General features: G+C 34.0%; 1 protein-coding gene across 2 annotated transcripts in view; it reads left to right on the plus strand.

Moving 5' to 3' along the window:
- The first annotated feature begins 5,733 nt into the window (after nt 1–5,733).
- LOC149555995 (uncharacterized) overlaps nt 5,734–20,893 on the plus strand; it is a 66,522-nt gene continuing 51,362 nt past the window's right edge. The window contains exon 1 of one of the 2 annotated variants that reach the window (XM_089830111.1): nt 5,734–6,390. In XM_089830111.1, coding sequence (XP_089686237.1) covers nt 6,132–6,390 — 259 coding nt within the window. In that variant the 5' untranslated portion in view covers nt 5,734–6,131. The remainder of the gene's footprint in view (nt 6,391–20,893) is intronic. The other variant, XM_089830112.1, reaches the window with a different exon arrangement.

Raw genomic sequence — 20,893 nt, forward strand, 5'->3', positions numbered from 1 at the left:
TACCCATTTCTTCAAAAAATAAATTACAAATTAATTAGTAATTACATTTCAAAATAAAAGTAAGCAATAGTTGCGAATATGTTTAAATTATTGAATAGTTTAGAAAATTATTGCAATACAAAAATATATTATAATCAATATATAATAAAATATATTATCGTCGTGGCTTTAGGTGGTCCCCAGGTTCAGTGGCTCCCCCTTTTGGTGCTCCTTATATGGTTTTTGGCAAATGGCCTTTTCACTCGGAGTTGGCTATTTCTCCCACGTGAGTTGATACGAAGGTTGGCGACCAAGCCCCTGATGATGCTGCTAATGGTTGGACTGTTCCAAGTCCGCCTGCCAATCCTAGGAATGACTAGGGATTTCATGATTGTGATGAACCACCCCCCTCAGCTGGCACTGCTTTAGTAGCTTGAGGGGTTGCTTAATATTTTTTTAATTTATGAATAGTTGTTGATTCCGACTCCAGTCATGTGAACTTTCGCGAGGTGATCCTATATCCCCCAACCCTTTTTTGTGAATTTTAAATAGTATATTATTTATTAATAGAAAATGACTATTCATCAATATATATATATATATATAAAATTTAAAAAAAAAAGAAATATTAAACCTTAATAATTTGGAGAAAGCTTATAGCTAGTGAAGGAAAATGATCGAGAAATGTACGAAAAATCTGATGACCACAATTTATACAGTAGAAGACTTTTAAGAAAAATAAATAAAGTTGTAATTAGTGTATGACAACTTTACATCTTTTTATGTAAAAATATATGTAAATTTTATCCCTATCAAAATTAGTCTAGTTCAATAGAATTATTAAAAAATATGTTAACATTTAGAGCATCATTTAATATTTCAAATTCTATGATCTAGTTGATTAGTTTAATTGAAATGTTGGTTTGAATGAATATAACAGTATCCTCCTAAACTAATAAAAACTACATAATAGAAATAATATGGTGTTAACTTAAAAACTAATTTAATGTAAATGAAAATATAATAAAAGATGATAAATTCACAAAGGAAATTGAAATAGTTTTGATCATTTTTGCATCAACAATGGATTGAGGGCACTATATTAAGCATACATGTATAGAGATGAAGCTTATGTCTACATAATAGATTTATAATCAAATTCATGGAGAATATCCATGATCAACTCTTTGAAAAATCCAAAGCTCTATATTTCCATTGCAATTGTTTAGCAACAAAATCCTGTAGAAATCAAATAGGAGAATATGGCCGATGTTTCAATTTTAGGGTTTTGATTAGATTAAGATGTCCGATAAGTAAATAAAAGCATGTTGTTGTTTTTTCACTTCAGCAAATAAGGCTTTGTAGAATAATTTAAATATTATTTAATGTTAATTTCTCATTAAAGTAATAAAATAACAATAACATTTATTAAAATAAAGTAAATAAATGTTTTGTTAAATGTTATTATTATTTCACTCAATGTACAAATATTTTAGCATAACCTAATATAAGGTCCATTAAGGCTAACCTAGGCACCCAAATTTCAATACCACACTCCTAAATAATAAATTAAAATAATATCTCAATAACTTTTGTCCAGTGAAATTGTCAAAGATATACTAAACATAGGTTACCACAAGATATTGGAGGTTACAAATTTCCTCATAAAACTGTCTCATACCCTATTCTCGAATGTCAATATTAAATAAATATTTAGTATATAAGTGACCCTACTTAATAAACTTTTAATGTCAAATTATGTAATGAAGAATAGTGATGTAACAATCTAATGGAAATTTTAGCAAATCAAAATTCACTAGATGATCAACATGATAATTGTTGGTATCTCTAAGTTTTGTTGTTTATTAGTGTCAAACACTTAGTCATATATAAGGTAAAGTTAATCGGTCATCACTGCGATAGAGTTACTCCATATAGGCCATCATGAAAAGACCTGTAAATAATCATGTATATGTCAAGCTCTATAGGAGTCGAGAAAGTTTTTGGTTACCGAGTACTTTCTATATAAGTCGAGTCTAGTGAATGTCGAGCAAATATAACACATAGATTTCGAGCTATATAGAAGGAGTCGAGTAAGTTAAAGCCGAGCAACAATAGGAAGAACAATTACAATGGAACATTAGAGACAATATGTGCCGAGTAACACAGAGAAAAAAATGTCTAAAACGATACAAACTTTAAGGTAAATCATTTTGAGCCAAGATGTACATGAATTTAATGATCGTAGAGTTTGTTATGAATGTTGTTACACATTTTGACGTGGATCATCGATCCCAATGAGGGATGAACAACTAATTAGATGAAGAGGCAAAAGGGAAGCATCTAGAAGACTCTATATAAGTCTTTAAATAGGCAGATCTAAACCCTATTTTAATATATAGATGATACAGTGTGGATGGGAATGTGAAGTGAACAAAGGAAGCAAAGTATTCTGTGAAGGAGTGAAGTTTTGGATGCTACATACGAAAGTTGTGAAGCAAACAGAGTTAGTGACCTAATGAAGTAGTGAAGGACATAGCAAAGCCATATTAGATAAGAGATCAGAGATTGGAAGGAGAAGATCTGTAATCAACAATTGTAAGTGCAAACTGAAGGATCAGGTACTAAATTAGTTTTGACATATTGAATCAAGGAAAATCTCTTAATAGAGTGGTTTTAACAGACCTTTGTAAATCTCCTAACAGAGTCCTTACTTCATTGTAAGCGTTAAATCCTTTAATAAAGGTAAGACCTAACAGTGTTAAAGCTTTTAATAGGGCAAACCCCTCACGGGGTAGATCATTATAAGTGATCAAAATTGTAGTTCTAATAGGCTAACTTTGTTACTGTAGCAGTGAAGATTTGTGGGTGTCATCCCTATCCTAGTTTTACCTTCACCTTGGAGGATTTCTGGGTTACCAAATCTTTTGTGTTATGTATTTACATTTTATGGATGTGATGCATAGTTAGATTTATTACAACATTTGATTTTTCAAGTTATGTTATGCATAAACTAGATATGAGAAGGTTAATGGGGTGAATGCAGTAAAGTTGTTTTGAAGGATAAAATTTTTATAGATCTTGATTCACGTCCCTCCCTCTTAGTATCTCAGTTTCCCAATTAACTCTTAATAGATAATGTGTGCCTAAAAGTAGTAGTTAATGATCACTTTAATAAGTTCCTTTAGTTACCACATTGTCCTAAATATAACATTGAAAGAGGGTAGGAGAAACTTGGGAAAATGATTTGATTGTGTAGGAACACATACATCATTTATCCTAAATTTATGTAACGCTAGTGTAAAAAAAATTGATCCATTTAGTTATCTTTGTCTAGGTGACCAATTATTTAGTCATTTATTTTCTTATTTATTTAGTTATTTTAAATTATTTGACCTTGTGATTTTATCCGATAATCAAATTAGTCATTTGTTTTATAATTTACACTTATGAGTTACAAAAAAGTAGTAGAATTTGATCACTTTTAGTTGCATGACTAAAGATTTTAGTCACGTAGTCATTTATTTGCCCAAATTTTACTAGTGTTTGATTGTGTTTATATAGCATTTTAACTTAGAAAATAATAAATTTGTAGCTAGGGTTTCAAGTATGCATGCAATGGTAAAATAAAATAAAATAAATTATTTTACAATTCAAAACTATTCCTAAACTGATTTTGAACTAGAATGCATGTATTTATATCCATTGACATCATGTTTACATGCAAAATAGACACAAATCCACTCAAAAAATAGAAGAAAATGAGTTGTGGTTCCATTGTTCTTTAATTGGAGTTGACTTGAATTTATAATTTTTTCCTTAACTCCTTCATTTAAATCCTCCTTCATGTATGAAACCAGTTGATGTGTTCAAGACATGCAAAAATGATCCAAAGTTGCATGCAATCTAACCAAAAATAACTCTAACATGTAAATGCTTCATAACATGTCCTATCCCTAGAATTTATAAGGTCACAATAAAGTCCAAAAAATGGAGGCTAAAAATTTGATTTTGACCCAAAAATGGAGTCCAAGAATTTTGGAGGTAACTTCATGTCCAAAAATTTCAATCCTAAAAAATGGCTAAGTCCCAAATTGTGCAACCCATATTTTGGACTGTGTTAAAAAACTTAGAGCTTGAAAAATGATGAAGTCCAAAAAAATTGGAGGTAAATTCATGTCTAAAAACTTAGATTCTAAAAATGACTTAGTCTAAAAGTTTTGATGACCTTGGAATTTTGGGGTTTGGAAACAACTCTAAAAAACCTAATACTAAAAATATGGCTAAGGCTTAAAAATTTCTAAACTTGTCGAAATTGTACATTTAGTGTTTTGGAAGATTGTTGGGGTGAGCTTTGTAAAACCTCTTACTTCTTGGACTTCCTCAGATCTTGGCAACTCCATCAACGTTGACTTATATTGTTGCTTCTTCAAAAACCTCAAAAGATGTGCACCGAACTTCTCAAATTTTTTTTATGTTGTCCATGATTTGCCTCATATCTTCTTTAAGGTAGAAAATTTGTAGTTCATCCTTAGTGTTTAGTGCAACAATCATTCCTTCGAGATGCATGCAATTAATTCATTATATCAACCACATGTAAACCCTACCTTGCATGCATTAATTCATTATATGGACATGCAAAGCAATTCAACTCACATCACAAAATGCACAATATTCACAAACAAAAAACTAGGTATCTCTTCAACAACCGAGTCAAACACAACACTATCAAACCTAAGTTTTTCTCCTTTGTCATCTTGACTAGATAATTGATATATATGTCTTAGGTTCACATTTTGGAACCTTCATTTCCTTCTTCCTAGTTTCTATCTTAACCTCACACATTATTTCCCACCTCTTCAAGAAATTCTTTAGCACTTCCCAACCCTTCTAGGCCTCAGTTCTTTGCTTATTAGTTTTCATGGTATATTACTTTGTCTTTGTGTTTAATGATATTTAATACAACATTCTAATTGTGGAGAAATCAATGGATCACAAGGAAAAAAAACATTCATATTGCATGCTTAAATGTGTACTTTAGAAGGAATATAGCCTCGTCATACCATTCTAATGGTAGTATTTGTATGACTTTTTAAAAAGATATATTCATATTCAAATTTAAAAGATTGTCAAAAGTTTAATTCATACATATATCAAGAAGAACAAAATAATTTAAGATAGTTTGGACAAAGAATATAATAGTCTCTACTCATATTGCATGCTTAATGTGTACTCTAGAAGGAATGTAGCCTTGCCATATCATTCTAATGGTATATGACTTAAAATATGTTTTTTAATATACTCAACTACAAAAGATTGTCAAAAGTTTAATTCATACATATATCAAGAAGGGCAAAAGAATTTAAGATAGTTTAGACAAAGAATATAGTAGTCTCTACATCATACAAATTGAATTTGTAAAAGACACCATTATCATAATATATTCACCCTACCAATTAGACTCAATCTTATAAACACAGTAATGCTCAAATACATTTTTAAATAACTATTTCATAATTTGAAATACATCTTATACACACAATAATCCTGAACAAATTTTTAAATTACTATTTCATAATTTGAAATACTCCATACTTTAAACTACATTAATTATAAAACCATCGTTTACTAACAAATTTAAAATCCCCATTTTTCCTATTTAGAGTTTTTATGTTCAATTTCCATGAACTGTAGAAACCAGGCTAGTATTCAAACCATGCAGCAAATTAAACTACCCCATGCCTTCAAAACCTCACTGCACTCTTCGCGTGATACCAAGACCTGTACCATTACCCAGTATGCATTAAATGCTGCGCTTCCCGCACATATATATATATATAAAATTATTCCTACCAAATGCTCTCATTGTATGTTTTATTGGTACATGTTCGAAGTGTACGACGGGAGTGGCAGATGTGGCGGTAGCTTTGTGCCAATATTTCTCTCTCTTCCACCTTCCCCTAATACCTACTACTTTCACTATCCCTCTGCCACGTAACAAACCGCCATTAAAAAGGGTGTCATTTTCAATGTTTTGAACTGCGATGCATGCGCTTTAGCTACACAAACTCAAGAAAGGAAACGGAGGAAAACCAACTGTTATAGCTGTGTTGCTGGTTCATATATTTTTCTGTTTTGAAGAGATTGTGAAGATGCTATCCAAGACCAAGCTCCAAGAAATTGTGCAGGAGGAATATAGAAGCTTACCCACATTCTTATTCTCCAAAGATGGCGCAGTGAATGCTCCTCAATTCTCGGCCTCTGTTAGTTTCTGTGGGCTAACCTTCCATAGTCCCGTACGCTTCAGGACTTTGAAAGAAGCTGAAAATGCTGCTGCAGATGCTGCTCTTGATGCCCTCTTGGCTAAACCAGATGGCGAATCCATGCAGACAAATGCGCCTCCTGTACCTAGTAAGCTGTGCTCTTCGTTAAATTAAAAATTTATGGGTTTGTTGTTTTGACAAATTTTGCAGTTGATACTCTAGTCTGATCGTCTCCGAGTGGTAAGTTTATTTGTTTGTTGTTTGAATTTCGCGATTTCTGTTCAAGTCTGATTATCTGGCTTGTATTTCAGAGGGAACGTCACTGTGAATTGTGTTCGTATAGTTGTCATATAGGTTTAACGATACTAACACGAGGAATTAGAGTATTTTGTGCCTGTTGTATACGAGTTTTTGGAATTCCACCCTATCATGAATTATGTCTGTTTGTGTGTCTTGTTCATTTGAGGATAGCTGACTGTAAATTGTGTTTCTTTGGGGCTTGCCTAGATAATAAGGGCTCGCTTCAACTATCCCGCCTTTGGGTGAACTTTATTATTTGTGGCTAAGAACTTAAATTTGGAATCGGGAAAATTGAATTACGTACTCAGTGCATCTGAATTTGCCATTTTCTGTCGAGAAATCATAAGAAAAACAAGAATGTAGGTTGATTGTGCTGTATATTGGGGTAGTTTATAGGTTCTTTTAATATTTGTGTTTACTTGTTATTTTGCGTTATTGCCCATGCTTATTTTTGTTTTGGGTGTCGCATGAATTAGGGAGGAGTTGCCCTGTTCTTGGTTTATATCTGTCTTTTCTTTATTTAGTGGTCGTCTCTTCCAGACTAGAAAATACTAGGCCAGCGGTAGAGGTATATATACCTGGTTTTCAATTGAGTTATTGTCGTGGAGGGTAATATACGCTGTTCAAATATGATGAATGCTTAAGAGTACTAATGCTGTGCAGGCGTAAGTTGGTTTTGGGCTGGGTAGGCGTAGTGAAGATTTAGGTCGTCTTGGTTGAACAAGGGTCTGGTCTGCGTGGATTTGGTTTTAGATTGTCAATGGATTCTCTTTATCGTGAAGGGTGTGGCAGACTATACACGATGCTAAAACAGTCTGAATTTTCAACAGTAATAGTTTTGTGTTTGGTTGAGTTGGTTCTGGTTGTGTTGGGAATTGCAGATATGAGTTCTAGATTTCTAGCTGGCACATGATTTTTAACAGCCGATTTTTGTAAATTTGAGATATTCCATTTTTCGACTAGATCAGGTTGTAATGTGCAATGCTGAAGTTAAAATATAGTTTGTGCAGTAAGCTGTAATATCTCTTTTCTTAACAAGATGGGGGCAGGGCTGGTTAAATGCAGGCTTTAAGTCAGTTTTGGTAGTTATTTTAGGAATTGCAGACAGGAGTTCTAGACTTCTAGCATGCTTGAATTTTTTGAAGAGCTGGGTTTTGCACGAAGTTGAGATATTCTATATTGTCAACAGCATCAGAGTTGTAATGTGCAATTCCTTAAGTTGAAATATAGTGTATGCGGTAAGCTGCCTTGTCAACAGGATGAGGGCAGGGCTGGGTCAAGCCCTAAATGCGTATGCGGTAAGCTGCCTTGTTCACACTATGTTGCGAAATCTGGATTTGAGTACGAGTCTTCTATGCATTTCTTTAGCATTAGATCTACTTTTGGTAAAGGAGGCATTTAAAAAAAATTTAAAATTCTGCATTATTTGCTAAGTTGACAGTTCGGTTTTGGGTTCAAGTCCCAGTTCCGGTTTGGTTTGCTGCCGGGGCAAAATTTGGAAATGGGGTTCGGGTGTGTTAGTACAAAAATTTTGAAAAAATTATACACACACATATACACACAGAGATACATCTATATAGATACATATGCATGCAGCCTAGATGTATGAATACAGCATGAAGAGAATGTCACACAGTATGATTAAAAGTTAAAACAACCGAAAAACATCATAAACTTGTAATCATAACATCATATCAACATTGAAATATTAATATAATAATATTGAGAGTTAAAGATCATTTATACGAAGTTTCAATCCTTTAATGGATTATCTAAATCTTCCTCTTCTTTTTACTCTTCTTCATCAGAGGCTTTAGTTGCTTCACAAACAGTGCCAATGCCAATGGGATCAGCTGCACCAATAACATTCTCTCTTTCCAAGTCCTCAAATGCTTAATGCTTCTTCATTGTGCAGAGAGCTTGTTTGTTTGTAATTAACCTCCTACTTGAAAAATGTTTAAAAAGTAGCTTGAATATCCCTCTACCCATTGAAGATATTGTTTAATATTTAAAACATAATTTATCACTATAGAAAGCTTGCAATTAATCGGACAGGGGTCATTACCAGCAATTGGATGTGAAAATTTCACTGGAAGAAATCTTGAGGGCTAGTTTAATTTGATACAATAAATATCTGAACTTAAACAAATTTTGTTTTGTAATGTTAAAGATCTTATTCAAATTCCGTAATAATTGTTTCCTGCACTAAATTATAGAACTTTTCTCAGCAGAAAACTACCTGGTGTGCACTTGGTCTGCTAGGTTTGCCCTGGTTTAACCTGGGTTCAGGCTGGACAAACCAGCCTGCTTGGGTTTGTACCCTGTCTGAACTCACAGGCGAACTGGACCCCAACCAGGAACTGGTTCGAAACTTGTCCGAACCAGGGTCCCAGGTTGACAAACTAGACTTCAAGAATTTTTGTATTGTAGGTGAAAGCTTATTTATTTATTTATTTTTTCCCATTTTGGTGCCACCCAAACGGACCATTTTCAATGCAATACCAAAGTGACTCATTTATTGTAATTATTAGTTAATTAGAAATGTTATATTCATCGTGTTTCAACTTCTAATTAATCAAATTTTGTTGTTAATTTGTTAACAATTACTGCAAATGAATTGTTTTGGATGCTGCATAGACATAGCCTCCTAATATAGTAACTTCATTTACACGTGAGTATTTTTGGTTTGGCTGGTTGTTCCCTTTGGGCATGTCCAATTTTTGCTTTGGAAGGGGTGCTTCTAATTTATTTTAGCTGTTGCTGCCCAGAATATAGGTCAGTTTGTACGAACACGATTTTGTGCCAATCACAAAGTACCAATTGGCTACCACATGTTGACAGAAAATAATAGTTTGTAGAAATTGAAAACTAATTACATCAGGAAAGGGTGCTGCCTGGCAGATAAATAACCTAAAAACATCTGTTTAGAAAACCTCAAGTTTCCCACCTCCAACACTTGAACAAACATTTTAACTGAAATAATAAAACATAAAAAAACCTTACAAAGACATGGCAGTTACTCCAATATCTTTGAATATGGTCCCATGGACGTGCCCTAGGCATCTATTTTTACAGAATACAGTACCTTGTAAAAGATAAAATAAAATGCAGCTACATCATTAGAATGAGTCTTTCCTTGTAAAAGAGGAAATCCACTTATGTGCTGCAAAGCCGGTCTTGGGAAGGAGGTTGTAAAAGCTTCATCTGCCTGCATACAGGCGGTTAGCTAATTTTTCTGGGAGCCACTGCTCAAACTTTTTAGATATTTTTGTGCACAGTGAGCTCATTATATTTTTTGGCCTGCTTTCTATTATTTTTTCTGAATTGCTAAATTATAGAGGTAAAAATTGAAAGGGAAAGTAAAAAGGGGAGTGAAGAAGTGTGTCCATCTGACAATTTCCAAAACTCCTCAATTCCACTTAAGATTTCTTAATACTAAAGAAATTTAAAACCAGGGAAATTTTTTGCTTCGAAAAGGCTCCTTAGTTTCTTGAGAATTACCTACCAAGAAATTTTAGCCAGCTTCCCTTTTTGGGTACATAATCAAAAAATTCCATTTTATCCCACATTACACTTACATAATATCATGGTTACCGGGAGACCCATCTCTCCCCTAAAAGTCACGTCTTGGAGACCGAGACACGTCTCGGAGACTTTTCGCGTCTCCGGAGACCTCAAAAAAGGTTGGAGACTTCATGACAAAGTCTCCTGAAGTCTCCCCGTCTCCTAATCCAAAAGTGAAGTCTCCCCGAAGTCTCCTGATAAAATATAAATGTAAAATATAATATTAAATAATTTTATATATTTTAGCCCTCATTTAAATGTTTTTAATGCAAAAATTAAGACCACCGATAATTTAAATGATTAAATCATTTAAAATATTTTATTTAATAAATTAATAACTTTAAAAACATTAGAAACACTTTAAAAAAATTATTTTTATTCTATATTCCAAATGAACCAACAATAATTAGAAATATTTGAGAAATAATTAAAACCACTAAGAACAACCAAAAATATTTAAATTTTTAAATTAAAAATGTAGATATTTATGTTGTGATATTTCTATAGATATTTATGTTTACAAATATCCGATTGAACTTCCAAGATATTTATATTATAATTTATTATATCTCCTACTATTTTGGATTCTATCACGAGGTGATACTCCTGAGTTGCAATCATTTGCAATAAGATTGTTGTCACAAGTGGCTAGTTCTTCAGCTTCTGAGAGGAATTGGAGCACTTATGGTTTTATTCATTCATTGAAGAGGAACCGATTGGGATCAAAGAAAGCAGGGAACTTGGTGTACATTCATAGCACACTCCGCCTTCTCTCTTGTGTTGATCCTACATATATGGAAGGTCCCTCAACGAAATGGGATCAAATTGCACATGATGGAGATGTTGCAGCCATGGTGGAAGAAGCGGTTGACCCAAATGGCCTTAATGATTTGCCCCCAGTTGTACTACCATCAGAGGAACTTGAGTTGGAGAGTGATGATTTTTTGGTGAGCATGATAGCTGAAGACATTGAGATGGATGATCACAACCTTGTGGAGTAGATGATAGTACCATTGACATACTAATACTAGATATATTTCTGTTTTTTGTTTATTGTATAAAGTGTTCATTTTTGTTTGCATATCGGCAATTCAGCATCAAACTATACTTTTTTGAATTTAAAATTTGAATATGTAATGATAATCTCAGCGATTATCAATCTGATATGATGGTGATCATATGCAATATTCAAAAAACAAATGTCTATGAGATACAATATTGTGATCATGTGAGTTTTGAAATCTTTGACTCTATGAATCTATTTTAATTTTTAATGTGACAACACTATTATTATTTACTTTAGTCTTTTAGTCTTATAGTACTACTATTTTCAAGTTTTGTATTTACTTTTAGTATTAGACTCTTTAAGTTTAAACTATTAAAAATTTAATTTAAAAAAAAAAAAAAAAATTGCCGTCTCTAAGTTACCCCCGTCTCCTATTTGAAAAATTGCCGTACCAGTACCAGTACCAGTATCGGAGACCTTGAAGTCTCCCCGTCTCCCACTGACCTTGCATAATATTAAAGAAATTTAAAACCAGGGAAATTTTTGCTTCGAAAAGGCTCCTTGGTTTCTTTAGAATTACCTACCAAGAAATTTTAGCCAGCTCCCCTTTTTGGGTACATAATCAAAATATTCCATTGTATCTCACATTACACTTACATTACAGTTACAAAGGATCCTAAGTTTCTTAACAGCAGAGATATAATTTTAGCAAATTTCCCTCCATAGGAACCGTAAATGCTAGCATTCCATTTACATGGCATTGACACAACATGGGAAAAGTCAAAAGTGGAATGAAATTCAGCTTTAGGCAGGTTTTAAATGGAAATTCTTTGACAAAATAGGCAAACCTAAAACATGAATACTATATTTGTTAAAGTTTGATTTTTTATTTTGCAATTTAATGTCAAACATAGTGCACAAGGATTATGAAATAAACATAATATATGAATAGGTTTGTGATATCCTTGTCAAAATAGGGTACAAATAAATAAAATAAATAATATAATATGAAAATATTGAGAACTAAATATTTAAATCAATAGTCATAATATATAAGTGAAAATATTATGTCTTTGTATATAATAATATTAATATTATAAAATAATAGTATTAATAATAAGAAATATAAATGGTATAATATATACATTATTAATATCATATATGTTATTGCTATAGATTATTAATATGATATAATTATTAACAAGATATTATCAATTATGAAAAGACATGGCTTTTGAGAATAAAACTATATATATAGAATATTTACCTTGAGAAAAGGGAATTAAAAATATGGAAAAATAGAGAGAAAGTACATGGAACTAGTTTGCAAAAAGAGAATAAAAATAAATCAATGAAGGTCCCAATAGGGGACATTAAAATTGGTATAATTGGTAGGGTTTTGAATTTAGTGTTTTGGTGATCATGGTTGAGGGATTTATTAAACAACCAATTGTAGAGGCAAATAACATTGAAAAAATTCCACATTGCTCTGTGCGGGTCTCGATATGTTTTTTGTGAGAGAAATAGTATTATTTTTTGAAGAATTTCTCAAGTGTGGCAAAAAATTTCACTGCAAAGACTAAAGTTGAGTATTTTAGAAGGGCGATTCGGGCATATTTCAATCTTTACAAGGTGAAGGAAAGATCATTTTGGCAACATCCCATGGCATAAGACAAACAAAATGGAAAATATTATGGGCGAGGCTTTAGTATAAGTGGCTTTTTAGAGTGTCATTGAAAATATTTATCGGCATAACAAAGTTTGAGGATGAAATATTGTTCTTGCCATGGGACCCATCCGTATCGGTGAAAAGCATATTTTATGTACAACTTTGGTTGCTGTAAATTCAATTTGTTTCTAAACTTTGTAGTGAGAGCCTCGTTATTTTACTTGAGTTGTCCAAAGCTTTTAAGTCTTGATTAGATTTTTCCATTGGAAAAATGATATTGGCAAAGTTTTGGGTTTAGAAAGTCTCTCTAATTAATAACCATTTTCTCATTGGTCAACTCTCTTAACCGGCTTCAAATTTACTAAGTTGGAAAATTGTGATATTTATTTTCATGAGTTCCCCAGATTTGCGGCAGTATTGGTTGTGAATTTTAATTTGGAAACAGAAGCAAAGTAATTTGTGACTCTGGAAAGAGTGAATTGTTGGACAGTTCATCTTCCTAGGAGCAGGTTAAAGATTAAAATCTTTTCTGTAATATTTTAGGTGAGATCCAATTAATTGCAAGGTTCACCATACAAAGTACCGACCGATTAAAGAGAGGCCAAGGCGACCCAACTTACAACATATGATTTATATTTTCAAGGTGGTCTTGAATTCACTTACAAAACTCTTCCACTTGCAGGAATAGATCTGCGTCCATTCACATATATTTGTGGCTTCATATATGTTGTAGCAACTAGTAGTAAAAATACAGAATGGCTATACAAAGAAATATGAGAAGATAATCATTGGGGATACACACACCGAGATCATATACAATGCTCAGACACTTACACTCAGCAAACAATAGGAATTGGTTTTCTGCAGAAATGAAAGGATATACAGTCAACAAAGAAGGAAAGCAGAGAGAGAACGCCCATCACATGGAATGGACTTAGATTGGCATAGGGATTTGAATATAATATAGAAACATGGCCTTCTATTACATAATCCGTATGCACTTATTCGAAAGATTAGGAGGTTCAACATCAAACAACAAAAGGAATAATGAGTCGTCTATATTTTCTAAAGCATAGATGTACTATTGGCAGAGTGTACTCTCTAAGTTTCAAAATTTGGTCGAGTTTTCAAGCTTGGTGAGTTTTTACTACTTTTATTGGTGCCCAAAACTTGCCAAATTATTTGGCAAAAACTCGTCGAGTACTTGTTGATTTTTGCCAAAAACGCAACAAGTTTTTGTTAAAAACTTGGTTGTAATTTTATAACAACACTTAAAAGCAAAAATCGACCCAAGTTAATTTCATTTCTCTATTCGTCACTTCTATTTGTTTAGAGGGGAAAAATAGTCTTCCAAACACTTGCAAACCCATTTATATCAATTTGAAGAAGATTTGAGGCAGCTTTGAAGCGGATTTCACATTGGATGACAATAAGTTGAAAGAGTAGTCATTACTAGTGCCAAGAGAAGCTAGAGGTTGAGCTACATCCAAGATGGAGACCAAGTCATAGACTTAGTCAAACATACCAAACGAAGGGGCAGACCCATGCCCAGTGCAAACTTCTAGGACTAGACCCTATAGTTCTACCTCCCCTTTAGCTTTTACTAGATCTAGGAAGGGGAATATGTAATTGGATGAATTCTCTCAATGAAATTTGCAAAAAAAATTCTTCTCTAATTAAATACAAGCAATTTTTAGTTACTGAGTTTTTTGCCGAAAATTGGCCGAGTTTTCCCTAAATTTATTTTTTAGGCCTTGGTGAGTCTTCCAACTATGCTCTGAAGAACAAGACAGCTACCATCCTAGCATGGGAAATTAGAGGCATCAAGTAGAAATTAGAGAAGACAATGAGAAGAGGAGGATTGTTTCGAGTTTTTATATATTAATGCAACAGCAGATGGTTGTAAGCACATGACAAGTTCATATTAGAAATAATACGTTGTTTGCAGAATGATTTCATATTGGCAGTAAATGGTGATCAAATACATTCTTTAGATAAAGGAATATATCAGAAAAATGACAAGGAAGATCTGTCGTGTTCAATATAAAGGAAAATGAAATTGCTTGGCTTTGGATTGAATAGTAAAAAACAAAGAGGAAGCATAGTAAAAGGAGCAATTGAAACTATTTTGCAGATTTCAAACATAATATGTTCGGTGAATTTTTCCATCGATAGGTTTAAAGAATTCTCCATATCAATAACTATGCCAGACGAACGATAAAACATAAGCACATATAGTAGATGCTCTAAATCATTAATTTGACTTAGAAATATTGAGGTAAGTGTCCTACACACTCTCTGTTATTAATTAAATTGGTGTGTAACATCATACTCATTATAATGCTGACTTAGAAGAACAAGATATAGTGTAGGTTTGTTTAAGCCAATCGATAGGTCATTCCGAGATGGGTAAGGATCAACATCCCTGTAAGATGCCTTGAGGATTAACCAAGATCGGATCAAGTTGCCTTGAGGTTACTCCAAGATGGAATCAAGGTCTTGGTTCCTCAAAAACCTTGAAGGTCGTTGAAGTTTGGCTCTTAAACAACCTACTATATTCCAACATTCTTGCTAATTCAGCACTATAATTGAAATAGTGTTGTATTTTTCAATTCACGTATAGTTTGTTACTTGCTTACCCATAAGGGTAGCCTCAACAGAGAAAGAACAAAGGTGTATTCAAGGAGAGGCTAGTGTAGATGGAGGCAATTGGTATTCCTTTATGGGCAAGGATCAAAATCCTTGTAAGATGCATTGAGGACTTGTCCAAGTTGGGATGAAGTTGCCTTGAGAACTTGTTCAAGATGGGATTAAGGGCTTGGATCCACATGAACCTTGAGAGGGACCGTTGAGTTTGGTGCCTAAGCAATCTGTTTACATCCTAAGTGTTCTACTCTACTAAGAATAACAATAAAAGAAAAACAAAGCAAGCATCCTACTAGGTAGGCCACCTTGTGTGTGTGTAAGCATCACCACCGAGAGCAAGGGGGTCAAAGTTCTACTCTTGGACTTAGTATGGGATTAGCTTGGAGTAATTTATGAGATTCACATTTTCTTTGAAATTTACATGTACTCATGTGTACTAATGATCACTTGTGGTTGAAGGATTCTATTGAAGAAGTGGATTTTGTAAACCTTTTTCTCGACCGTAGATCATGGTAAATTATAAATTATAAGGCATTATGCATAATTTATAATCTTGCTTCAAGACAACCAAAATTTGAGAGGCTAGAACTATGATATGCACATCAAAATAGGGTATAAATAAATAAATAAAATAATAACATATTATGATATATCAAGATATTGAGAATTAAATATGTAAATTAATAGTCATAATATATAAGTGAATATTCTGTTTAGGTGAAACTTTAATATTTATATCAACAATAAATTGGTTCAAAAAGGGGCTCCCAGAGAAAAGAACCAATTTACCCATCAGAATACAATATATGCAAAAGCAGATGAAAAATCTGCATGAAATCCTAAGCGATCTACTCAAAAATAACACAATAAATTTGAGTGTCAATCCCAATACAGAAATGCCCAAAGCCCCATCACATCTTGGTCACATCATTAGGTGACCAAATAAATACAAAAGTTCCTTATTGAGAGAAAAAATCCATATATAAGTGAAAATATTATGCCCTATATATAATAATATTAATACTAAAAAATAATAATATGAATAATAAGAAATATAATTGGTATAATTCATATATTATTAATATCAAATATGTTATTAATATAATATAATTATTAACAAGATATTATCAATTATGAAAAGACATGGCTTTTGAGAATAAAACTGTATATATAGAATATTAAAGTTGAGAAAAAGGTATTCAGAAATATGGAAAAATAGAGAGAAAGTACATGTAACTAGTTTGTAAACGGAGAATAAAAACAAATCAGTGAAGGTCCCAATAGGGGACATTACAAGGTTACCAAATAAATACAGAAGTTCCTTATTGAGAGAGAAAAAATCCATATATATAAGTGAAAATATTACGCCCTATATTTAATAATTTTAATACTAAAAAATAATAATACGAATAATAAGAAATATAACTGGTATAATTTATATATTATTAATATCAAATATGTTATTAATATAATATAATTATTAACAAGATATTATCAATTATGAAAAGACATGGCTTTTGAGAATAAAACTATATATATAGAATATTAAAGTTGAGAAAAAGGCATTCAGAAATATGGAAAAATAGAGAGAAAGTACATGTAACTAGTTTGTAAACAGAGAATAAAAACAAATCAATGAAGGTCCCAATAGGGGACATTACAAGGTTAAAAACCAGTGTTAAAAAAAATGTGTTTCCACCCTAAATGCTCAAGTACCAGAAATGGAAACAGTTTTGGGGAAGGGGGGAAGGGGGGGAGGGGGAGGAATGCCTGGAAATGATTCCCAGTTGTCGTCCATCATGCAAAACAATTGGAAATCGTCTTGGAAACTCAGGCCCGTTTGGCTGCTGGAATAGGAATTTGTTATACCAGAATTTGTTATTCTGGATTTGTTATTCCAGGCTCGTTTGGCTCGACAAAACTAATTCTGGATTTCTTATTCCAAAGTTGTTTGGTTTGACAAAACTAATTTTGAATTTGTTATTCACAGTCCTGTTTAGCCTCACCCAAATTTGGATGCAGCACATCCAGTTGAACAGTGCATCCAAATCAATGAACATTATTGCAGCACGCTGACAAGATCGAGCATTCACTGCGATCTGCTCCATCATTGAGCTTGGATCAAAGCTGTTCTCGATCAGTACACGAATCAGAGCAGGTAAAACGCCCTCTGATTGCAGATGCAATCTGTGGCTTTTGTCCTTCGCTAAACTCTTCAATTGTCTTAAAAAAATCAGACAAAGTCTTGCTATGAAAGAAACATTACATAAATGTCTAAATCATTAGAAAATTATATTTTATTCCTTCTACTGCTATATGATTGGTATAATATATATATATATATATATATATATATATATAAGGAATTGTTTATTTTTTATCACTGAATCTGAATTCTTCTTATTGTGATGAGATAAGTAATCAAGTCTTCATTATCTATATATATATATATATAGATATATATTGCTAATCGTCTAACAGTAATAATGATAAATACTGTAGACTTGACTGAATATGAGATAATAATTCCTTAAGTATATTGGACAAGACTTGCATATAGTATAAATGCTAATTTGTATTATCACTGCCTTTGAACTGAGTATCGAATGCAGATATGAGTATTACCACCTTGATTGATATCATATTGTGCCTGATACTCATATTAATACATAGTCAAGTGTCATGTCACATAAGGATATGACCCTTACATGGTATGACCCACGAAGGGTCATGGTCTTATGTACCACGACCTTAAATAACAAAGATTAGTTAGTGTATAATATAGTATCGATACCGGTAGGGAATCGGGGGTTTGGGATGACCAACCTTGATCACCATTGTTAGAATCTGAAAAGATTAATCACCTAAAAAACTAGTGCAAAGAATAAATATCTAAACTATGAATGCAAATGATACAAAATCAAAATAGCAACACAGAGTTAGTCTCCAAGAGAGAAATGCAAATGCTAGAAGCAAAATAGCATTAAGAGGATGCAAATACAAGTTAGGTAGCATGCTTATATACGCTAGGAAGAGGGAGGAGGTGGCAACACTAACCAATGAGGAGCAACCATCTATCGGACTAAAGATAGCAAAGTATCTTCCCAAGATAGCTAATGGATACTCACATGTAGGAAGGTGACACCTCACAACCATTCACCTAATAAGACATGCTTTATTAACCTAAGCAAGATTATTAAAAGTGTAGGAAAAACCTAGCAAAATAGGAAAAATAAAAAACTACACTAACACCCCCCATAAGCGAAGCTTAGGTGGATGTAGAAATGGGTCCCGGCAAGTCAAGCCTGATGAGGTACCCATGTACATAAGATTTCCCAAAAGAGAGAGAAAAGAGACCACCCCAAAAAAAGTCAGGACTTCGAGTGAGAGGAAGAGGCCCCCCCAAAAGATGAAGCATCTCGCACCCCCAACAAAGCTCGCAAATGAAGGAACTTGCTCTGAGTGAAGGGTTTGGTGAAGATATTAGCAACTTGCTCAGAAGTCGGACAATAGCGAAGGTCAATGACATGACCATGGATGAGCTCACGGATGTAGTGCATGTGGACCTCTATGTGTTTGGTTCGCTGATGATGAACCGGATTTCGTGAGTTATGAATGGCACTTTGGTTGTCACAAAATATGATTGATGGCCGTCTAATCTAGATACCAAACTTAGTGAGAAGATGTTGAAGCCAAATGGCCTCAGTGGCGGCATTTACAGCCCCCCGATACTCTGCCTCAGTAGAAGATAGAGCAACAACAGACTGCTTTTTGCTCGACCAACAAACAGGACCTGACCCAAGTGAGAAGCTATACCCTAAAGTAGACTTGCGATCCTCAGAATCACCTGCCCAATCTGAATTTGTGTAGCCCACCAAATCAAGCTCAATACCTGCTGCGTAGTGAATCCCACAACTATGAGAACCCTGAATGTAGTGAAGAATCCACTTGGCTGCTTTTCGGTGCAGCTCATGGGGCTCTTGCATGAATCGAGAGACCATGCCTACAGCATAGGAGATGTCAGGTCTCGTATGAGTCAGATAAATGAGACTCCCAACAAGTTGGCGGTACAAAGTGCCATCAACAAGTGGAGAAGAACATTGAGCCTCAAGTTTGACTCCAGAAAGGAAGGGAGTCAGAGCAGGCTTACAGTCAGCCATATGAAACCTTGAGAGTAAATCTAGAACATACTTGGACTGTGTGATGGTGATCCTAGAAGGAGACTAAAGGATCTCAATCCCAAGAAAGTAATGCAGCAATCCCAAGTCAATCATCAAAAAATTGTCCTGAAGGGCCACTTTGACAGCCTTAATGGTGGGTGAAGAACTTCTTGTGATCAACAATTCATCAACATACAAAACCAAAAATAGAAGTGAATCACCCTATTGCAAAATGTAGACATTAGGATCAGAATGGCATCGAGTGAACTCAACTGATAGAAGGAAGGAGTCCATCTTGACATACCAAGCCTGAGGAGCCTGCTTGAGGCCATAGAGAGACTTTCGAAGACGGCACACAAGTGAAGAATCCTGAAGGAAGCCCTATGGCTGCTTCATGTAGATCTCCTCATGAAGGTCACCATGAAGAAAAGCACTCTTCACATCCATTTGATGTACTTCCCAACGATTAGCTGCAGTAATGGCAAGAACAATTCGAATGGAATTCATTCGGGCAACTGGTGCAAAAGTCTCAGAGTAGTCAATCCCAGGAACCTGGGAGAATCCTTTGGCGACCAAGCAAGCCTTGTGTTTGTCAATTGACCCATCTGCTGCAAATTTTGTCCGATAGATCCACTTACATCGAACAAGTTTTCTTCCTTTAGAAAGAGGGACAAGATCCCAAGTGTGGTTCCTCATCAAGGAACTATACTCTTCCTGCATAGCTGTATCCCACTCAGGAATACTAGAAGCCTCATGAAAGGACTGTGGATCTGAGGCAGTAGCAATGAAGACATGTGGAGCATCTTGGAATTGTGAACGAGTTCGCTTGGTGTTTGATGGATCCCCAACCCAATCACTTGCAGATTGCAAGGTCTGTCTAGCCCAAAGTGGACAGGAAGATGGAGAATCTGGAGGGGAATCATTAACCTCTGAATGATGACTAGGAGAGGAAGGAGGTGAGTTCTTTGAATCACTTTCTGCATCAGAAGTAGAGGTAGAAGATTGTTCAGGTGAATCTGACTCATCAGAAGATCTGTCATGTATTCCAAGTGACTCTAATGTCAAGGTAGACGGAGTTGGAGAAGTGATAGAAAGTGAGCTTGAAGATCCCTCCTCAAACTGAACACTCCTCTCAATGAATAACTCATGTGTAGTAGGGTGGAGCAACCGATAACCCTTCACACCATCAGGATAACCTACAAATATGCAAGGTCTGCTTTGCGGATCCAAGGTCTTACGTTTCTTTGTAGGAATGTGGGCCCATGCAGGGGAGCCAAAAACTCGAAAGTGCTTAACTGATGGTTTT

This window comes from Cupressus sempervirens, chromosome 5, assembly GCF_028749045.1.
Source record: "Cupressus sempervirens isolate cs-2001-9-10 chromosome 5, ASM2874904v1, whole genome shotgun sequence".
Classification (NCBI taxonomy): Eukaryota; Viridiplantae; Streptophyta; class Pinopsida; order Cupressales; family Cupressaceae; genus Cupressus; species Cupressus sempervirens.